We start from the raw sequence: 7,431 nt of genomic DNA, 5'->3' as shown, positions 1-7,431 counted from the left end.
TTCCAGAACGGCCTGTTATAGCACCACCAGGAGGCCGCTTTGTGCAAAACAAGTTTTTGGACAGTACACCTACAGATTTTGTCCAAACATCACGCAAATTGGTACAAAGTCTCTCTAGAGCCATTCAACGAAACGGGTCTTTCAGATTTCTCAGACTCCATCCTGATTGGCTAAGATTGGCTTCCGAAGTTTGCAGGAGTGCTCAGTTTCAAACAAAATGCTGCAAATCATGGACACATCGTGTGATTTCCGTGAAATTGTGCACGCACATTCCCACTAGGCCGAGGAAGAAATGCCACGTGAACATTTTCAACTCAGCCTCATGGTGGCGCTATAACTCGCCGAAAAGTGTTTTTACCTCTAACTGCACGGATCTGTGGATAACTTTGTATGCCAACTCCCTAGAGGCCAAGGAAAAACCTTTGCCTGGAATTTTTCACATCTGCTCTTTATAGCGCCACCAGGAGGCCGACATATGTAAAACACATTTTCTAATATTACTCCTTCAGATTTTATCCAAATTTCACACATGCTCTCCATAGTCATGTGATCAAGACGCGTTTGTTTGATTTCTCATAATCCACCTTCATTGCCTACGATTGGCTTCTAAACCTTTCAGGAGTAGCCCGCTTTGTACAAATTGCCACAATTACTCAACGCAGCGTCCGATTGCGGTGAAACTGTGCATGCATATTCCCACTAGGCTGAGGAAGAAATGCCACTTGACAGTTTTCAAATCAGCCTCATGGTGGCGCTACAACAGGCCAAGCCGCGTCACACACACACACACACACACACACACACACACACACACACACACACACACACACACACACACACACACACACACACACACACAACATCCTCCTGGTGGAGACCTGTGCCCAGAAGGGCACTTTTTCTAGTTTATACTATTCCCTTCAGCTTTATCCTTTGTAGTATTGGACCGAATACGGACACACGCTAATCAACACAAACACTGACATCTCTGGGCGGGTCTCTGTCTAAAATCGGACGTAGAAAGAAATCACGCGTGCTAAATAACACCATAAAACCGCCATTACCCTTTTCATGTCACGCTCCCCCTAGAGGGCGTTGGCGCACCACAAGGGGTGCACGCACCACAGCACCCCCTAGAGGGCGTTGGCGCACCACAAGGGGTGCACGCACCACAGCACCCCCTAGAGGGCGTTCGCGCACCACAAGGGGTGCACGCACCACAGCACCCCCTAGAGGGCGTTCGCGCACCACAAGGGGTGCACGCACCACAGTTTGGGAACCCCTGGTCTACAGTCATATACCAAACCAGCTCACCGTTTTAAAGACGTCAAAACACATTTGCCTTTTTAATACTACAGTTCACAAAACATTTAAACATCTGTGCACAACATTAGAGAATTATTTTATAGGCTTCTAGGCTACCATACTAATTACATTGAATAAGTTCACTTCCGCGTCCATACGCAGGCCTATAATAGGCCTATGTCTACAGCCTTAAAGTAAGGCATGCAGAATAATAATTCCTTAATTCCATCCTGAATAATAGAGAATTGTTCTATATAATAAGGCCATTTCGCTTCGTCCATGCGTTTGGCTTACGTGCGTTTACGCGTCCTGCATATGATCTTCTTGAAAGCCTTCCTGAAATCCCTGTTGAAGATGGTGTATATGATAGGGTTCACGGAGCTGTTACAGTATCCGATCCAGAAGAAGACGTCGAACAGGGCTCCGGGGATGTAGCAGCTCTCCCTGCAGACCGCGTGCAGACTGTACGTGAAGAAGAAGGGGAACCAGCACACCACGAACACCCCCATGACCACCGCCAGCACGAACGTGAAGCGCTTCTCGCGCATCTGGGCCACCTTGCTCTTGTTGGCCGCCGTCATCGGCAGGTGCAGGCGACCCATCGCCGGGCTCGGCTGCGGCCGGGTGTCGGCGAAGAGGTGCGAGGCACGCGCCGAGGCCCAGGACAGGCGGCAGTTGGGCAGCGGCGGCCCCCCTGGAGGGCAGCAGGTGGAGCCCTCCACCTTCCTCCGCTTGGTGCCGAAGCGGTGGCTCCTGAGCTTCTTGCTGTCCGGTGGGCAGCAGCTCTCCTCCAGGTCGATGTCGTCCAGCTCCTCCTCGTCGCGGTGCCTCCGCTGGTTGGCGGTGTTGCTGCCGGAGCTCTGGCTGCTGCACGGGCTCTCCTCCTCCACCTCCACCGCCTTCCGCACGAAGCACGTCTCCGACTGCGACGGCTGCCTCTCCAGGCCGTTCTTGGCCACGAACACGGTGGAGGAGCGCTGCTTGGCCACCTTGTAGTAGGGATTCATTTTGAAATACAAATATTTACATTCAAGCTGTTTATGTTGGGATATGGGCCAACATTTCAATAACGGTGCTTATAAGCCTTTTTTCAGAATGGACAAAATAATTATAATTTTTTAATACAGAATGAGATCATATCGTCATTGGTTATCGGCCATAACAGTAATTCATTATATTGGATATCGATATCGGTCAAATGTCTTCTCCTTTAGGCTGTGTTACTCTCTACTTCCTGCCAGTGCACGAACACTGCACTGTGGACTCCTGCAACAATAACATTTTGCTATACTCACCAATACAAAGAGCCGTTTTGTGGCGGTGTAAGCCTACTTTCCCTAGTGGACGCACTCCACACAAATGCACTTTTTGGCCAGAAAAAAAATCATGTCAATGGGAATTTCTATTGACAATATCAGCTTTTTCTGCTTTTTCTGGCGTGGGGGACTCAGAGCGCAAACCGTCTTTGTATTGGTGAGTAGCGAAATCGTTCTTTTTATTTTTGCAGAAGTCGCCAGGCTGTGCAGTCTCCATGTGGCGACAGGAAGGACAGTAAGTAACGTAGCCTTAAGTAGAAGTCCTTATTAAGGCTATGGACCAGAGCTACTGTACATGCTTATTAAGGCTATGGACCAGAGCTGCTGTACATCCCTACCTTGTAGATCTTATTAAGGCTATGGACCAGAGCTGCTGTAGATCCCTACCTTGTAGATCTTATTAAGGCTATGGACCAGAGCTGCTGTACATCCCTACCTTGTAGATCTTATTAAGGCTATGGACCAGAGCTGCTGTACATCCCTACCTTGTAGATCTTGCAGTAGACCAGGATCATGATGAGGCCCGGTGCGAAGAACGAGAAGAGGGAGGAGCTCAGGATGTACCAGGTCTCGTCGTTGAGCAGGCATTCCCTCTCGTCGTGTTTGGTCATGAGCAGCGGCGGGAAGGAGATGACCGCCGAGATCAGCCACACCACGCCGATCATGGACTTGATGCGCCGCGGCGTGCGCTGCAGAATCACAATCACAATCATCAGTGGCGTGCACAGACATTTAGAGGGGCAGGTGCTCAAGTTAAAAAAGGGCACCTTGTGCAGCGCGTGGAACCGGCCGGTTGCCTTAATCCATTTTGGGCGGGAACCCCTTTTGGTGTTAGCATTATGTTATGCTTTAGCTATTGAAAAATAGCAGATCTACAAGCTCATAGCGCGCCACCGAGTGGCGCGCTATGAGCTTGTAGGTCTGCTATTTTTGAAAAATCAAAAAAAAAAGAGAGAAAAAAATGTTTTTCTTTTTCTTTTTCTTTTCAAAAGGGCACATTGCCAAAAGGGCAGGGGGTGCTCTAGCACCCCCTAGTGTCTATCTGTGCACGCCACTGACAATCATCTTTATTGTCACACCCAGCGACCCAATGTGACTGGGGGGGGACTGGTTATTTAGAGTGGGGGCTAATGAAGTTTGGTTTACATAGAAGTCTGGTTTCTGGGGAGGGGGGGGGCTAAGCCTCCACCAGAGGGGGCTAAAGCCCCCCCAGAGCCGTCCCTATAGTCACATCACAGTTTGACAAGTGCAAAGTGGGTGAAATTGGTTTTTGTGCATACCGGTAGTTCCCATTGTGTTATTTTTTTCCCCCAAGAAAACGAAGAATGGGAAGAAGAGAGAGGGGAGATCAAGGCAAGAAAGAACATTTTGAAGCTCATTCCACACACACGCACACGCGCGCGCACACACACACACACACACACACACACACACACACACACACACACACACACACACACACAGTCTCTCTCTTAGCTAATTTACATACGGCACAGCCGTAGAGTCTCTCTTATCTTATTTACAGGCTGTACAGCCGTACAACCATGGGCAGTGGTTCTCAAAGTGGGGTCCGGGGACCCCCAGGGGTCCTCGAGGGAGTTCCAGGGAGTTCTACAGCTTAATGATAGTAAGTTAGGAACCAAATGGACCCTTATGGGTCTGTAACTCTGAGAGTTACCTAACGGGTCCATTTGGTTCCATTTGTGCACTCTCAGAGTGTTAAAGTGTTAAATTAACATTGATTTTACAATATAAAGTGTGGGTCCCAGACCCAGAGATAGAAATGGGGGTCCGTAGCCTAATGCCTGTCAAACTGGGGGTCCTTGAAATTAAAATTAGTTTGAGAATCACTGCCAGAGACGTAAAAATCTTCCCTTATGGGGGGTGTCCCTGGAATATCTTTTTCCAATGGGCGTCCGTCCAGTGGGCAAATAAGTGTCCATTTGGGGATCCAGAGGGTGACCAGATGTCCCCCTTTGCGTGGGACAGTCCCTCTCATTTCCAATACTTTTCAGGCGTCCTGCAGATTGAGACCGTGTCCCACATTGTGACTGGCAGGCATCAGTGTTCAAATGCCCTAATTGTCCCCTAATAATTGGCTTTCTGTTGTAAAGCTCTCTCATTGTCTCTTTTCCTGCAAGATGTGTTTGTAAGCCTGTTAAAATGACATTAGAAATATCCCCCTAGGCTACAGTACCAAGTCAGCCATACCACCCGTGACAAAAATTATCATTTTTAAACAAAATGTGAGATGCCAGATAGGCAATATTTGCTAACCCACTTGTCCCGGCGTGCACACAAGCGATATACTTCTGTCCCTCAAATGAACCCCTGACCAAGGGGGGTCTCAGTCTTTTCCACAAGAAAAATCACACCCGTGTGAAGTGAGGGGCGCCCTTATACATCATCTCATGAACTGAATTTATGTGATTGGTTAGCCGATTTGCTCGTCTACATATACGACACATTTTCCCTTCATTGTCAATGGCATTTCATGTTTGTGTTGCCACAAATGTAGTCATATTTGAGGCACATATGACCTAATTTCTCCTTTCATTGTCAATGGCAAATATGAGACGTGTAGGGACAAAAGCTGTATATAGGAGGGAGGGGCTGGCGCCCCTCAAAAATGACATGTAGTTGTAGTATATATTGATTGATTGATTGATTGAAGTACAGTTTGCAGAATTACAGTACATTTCAAGCACAACTCAGTACAAAAACTGTCAACTGTGAGTAGACGACCAATAAATAAAACACTATACGCTTGTTTACAAGAGGGTCCACCATGTTCAATTCATCATAACATTTAGAGACATACAAATGTACACTTCTATACAGCCACAAAACAGGAAATCATCATCATAAATAAGGTAAAAAGGGATACCTTGAGGTTGTAGCTGACCGCCTTGGTCACGGACCAGTAGCGGTCCAGGCTGATGGCGCACAGGTGCACGATGCTGGACGTGCAGAACAGCACGTCCAGCGCCAGGTAGAAGGCGCACCACGTGCTGCCGAAGTACCAGTAGCCCATCACCTCGTTGGCCAGCGAGAAGGGGATGACCAGCGCCGCCACGAGGATGTCGGCGGAGGCCAGCGACACCAGGAACAGGTTCTGGGGCGCGCGGAGCGCCCGGCTGGTCAGCACGGCCACGATCACCAGCACGTTGCCCACGATGGTCAGGGAGATGATGACGGCCACCACCAGCACGATGAGCGCCGCGGCAGCCTCGCCGTGCGGCGGGGAGTGCAGGAGGAGCGGCGCGCCGAGCGCCGTGGCGTTGCTGCTGTTGCTGCTCTCCTCTTTGGAGACGTTTAGTTCCATCGACGGGTTGTTTAGCTGCGTTGGAGGGTCCATTGTGAACGTATCCTACTACACTGTCCTCACATGTCATAATAATACCAATTACCGTCCTGTCGCCCACGTCCTTCCCAAGCCGTGGGTCTGCGTCTGCTGCTGGGGAAGTCCCGTCGCGTCATCGTTAACAGTTAACCCTCGGAAAGAAGAAGCCGTGCGCCGAGGCGTGTGGTCAGTGGACATGTCGTTGTTGTTGTTGTTATTATTATACGCGTAATGTTGTAACTTGTAACATATTACCTCCGTAAGTTTGCCCTTGAGAACGGGTCGTCTCCAAGTGGCCGACGACGCGCCGAGGTAATTCCGAACATATCCAGCAATAAGTTTGTTTGGACATCCCAGAGTTCACGATATAGCCAAGTGTATGCTTTCTATGGCATAGGCAGCTCCCGGCAGGATCCGCCGGCAGAAACTGTGCGCAGCTGCTGGACACGAGACTAATTAATTAGAGCGACAGAGAGAGAGAGGAGTGAGTGTGTGTGTGTGTGTGTGTGTGTGTGTGTGTGTGTGTGTGTGTGTGTGTGTGTGTGTGTGTACGGGTGTGCGTGTGTGCGTCAATTTAACAAAGGTGCAGACGATCAGAAATCGACGTTTGCGCTACTCTATGCCGAATTGAAGTGGACTCGGACCCAGACTTTGTTTTTCTCTGTCTCTCTGTCTCTCTGTCTCTCTCTGTCTCCGGAGAGGGTGGCGGGTCCGGGGCATCGATATGGTCCTTTAGCCCGGGTACGGGTAGTCCTCCTCTATCCCTCCGCCGTGCGTATTATTCATTTTAGTTGTAAACATGCGCGCTTCGGAAACGCACACTTCTCTACACTGCTGGAGGACTGTATGTATCATGTGTATGCGCATGCAGGAGTGAAGTGAGAGAGAGTGACATCATTGTGAGAACCAACCCAGACTAAACTTGAGAGAGAGAGAGAGAGAGAGAGAGAGAGAGAAGGGGGGCATTGTGTGTGTGTGTGTGTGTGTGTGTGTGTGTGTGTGTGTGTGCGCGCGCGCGCGCGCGTGTGTGTGCGTGCGCGTGAGTGTGTGTGTGTGTGTGAAGAGAGAGGGAGGGAGGGTGCATGGGAGAGAGGGGGGGGCGGGATTGTGTGTGTGTGTGTGTGTACGCGTGTGCGCGTGCGTGCGCGTGTGTGTGTGTGTGAGAGAGAGAGGGAGGGTGCATGGGAGAGAGGGGGGAATTATGTGTGTGTGTGTGTGTGTGTGTGTGTGGTGTGTGTGTGTGCGTGCGTGCGTGCGTGCGCGTGTGTGTGTGTGTGTGTGTGTGTGAAAGAGATGGGGGGGGGGGGCAGAGGGACAGAAAGACATCAGCTGTAACAGACACATCTTGCTGTCTGTTCAGTGGATAACAGACACATCTTGCTGTCTGTTCAGTGGATAACAGACACATCTTGCTGTCTGTTCAGTGGATAACAGACACATCTTGCTGTCTGTCTGTTCAGTGGATAA

The 7,431-nt window shown here is 49.8% G+C and overlaps 1 protein-coding gene across 2 annotated transcripts; it reads right to left on the bottom strand.

The window, feature by feature from the left end:
- Positions 1–1,243: 1,243 nt before the first annotated feature.
- On the bottom strand, positions 1,244–6,796 carry adra2db (adrenergic, alpha-2D-, receptor b). Of its 2 annotated transcripts, none has more exons than XM_079498275.1 (3): positions 5,509–6,796; positions 3,107–3,310; positions 1,244–2,294 (listed from the first exon to the last, which is right to left on the bottom strand). In XM_079498275.1, the coding sequence occupies exons 1-3, from the start codon at positions 5,977–5,979 to the stop codon at positions 1,596–1,598; spliced, it is 1,374 nt and encodes a 457-aa protein (XP_079354401.1). In that variant the 5' UTR covers positions 5,980–6,796; the 3' UTR covers positions 1,244–1,595. The 2 variants fall into 2 exon arrangements, with proteins under 2 accessions (XP_079354401.1, XP_079354402.1); XM_079498276.1 differs by having other exon boundaries at positions 3,107–3,289.
- Between the last annotated feature and the right edge of the window lie 635 nt (positions 6,797–7,431).

The sequence above is a fragment of the Electrona antarctica genome (assembly GCF_951216825.1).
Source record: "Electrona antarctica genome assembly, chromosome: 1".
Lineage (NCBI taxonomy): Eukaryota > Metazoa > Chordata > Actinopteri > Myctophiformes > Myctophidae > Electrona > Electrona antarctica.
This window is presented reverse-complemented; position numbering and strand designations above follow the sequence as displayed.

Coding starts and splice junctions, on each gene's coding strand:
- adra2db (XM_079498275.1), bottom strand. CDS start 5,979: ATGGACCCTCCAACGCAGCTAAACAACCCGTCGATGGAACTAAACGTC. Junction 3,311..5,508: donor CGGTCAGCTACAACCTCAAG/GTATCCCTTTTT, acceptor GTGATTCTGCAG/CGCACGCCGCGGCGCATCAA. Junction 2,295..3,106: donor TCTACTGCAAGATCTACAAG/GTAGGGATGTAC, acceptor CCCTACTACAAG/GTGGCCAAGCAGCGCTCCTC.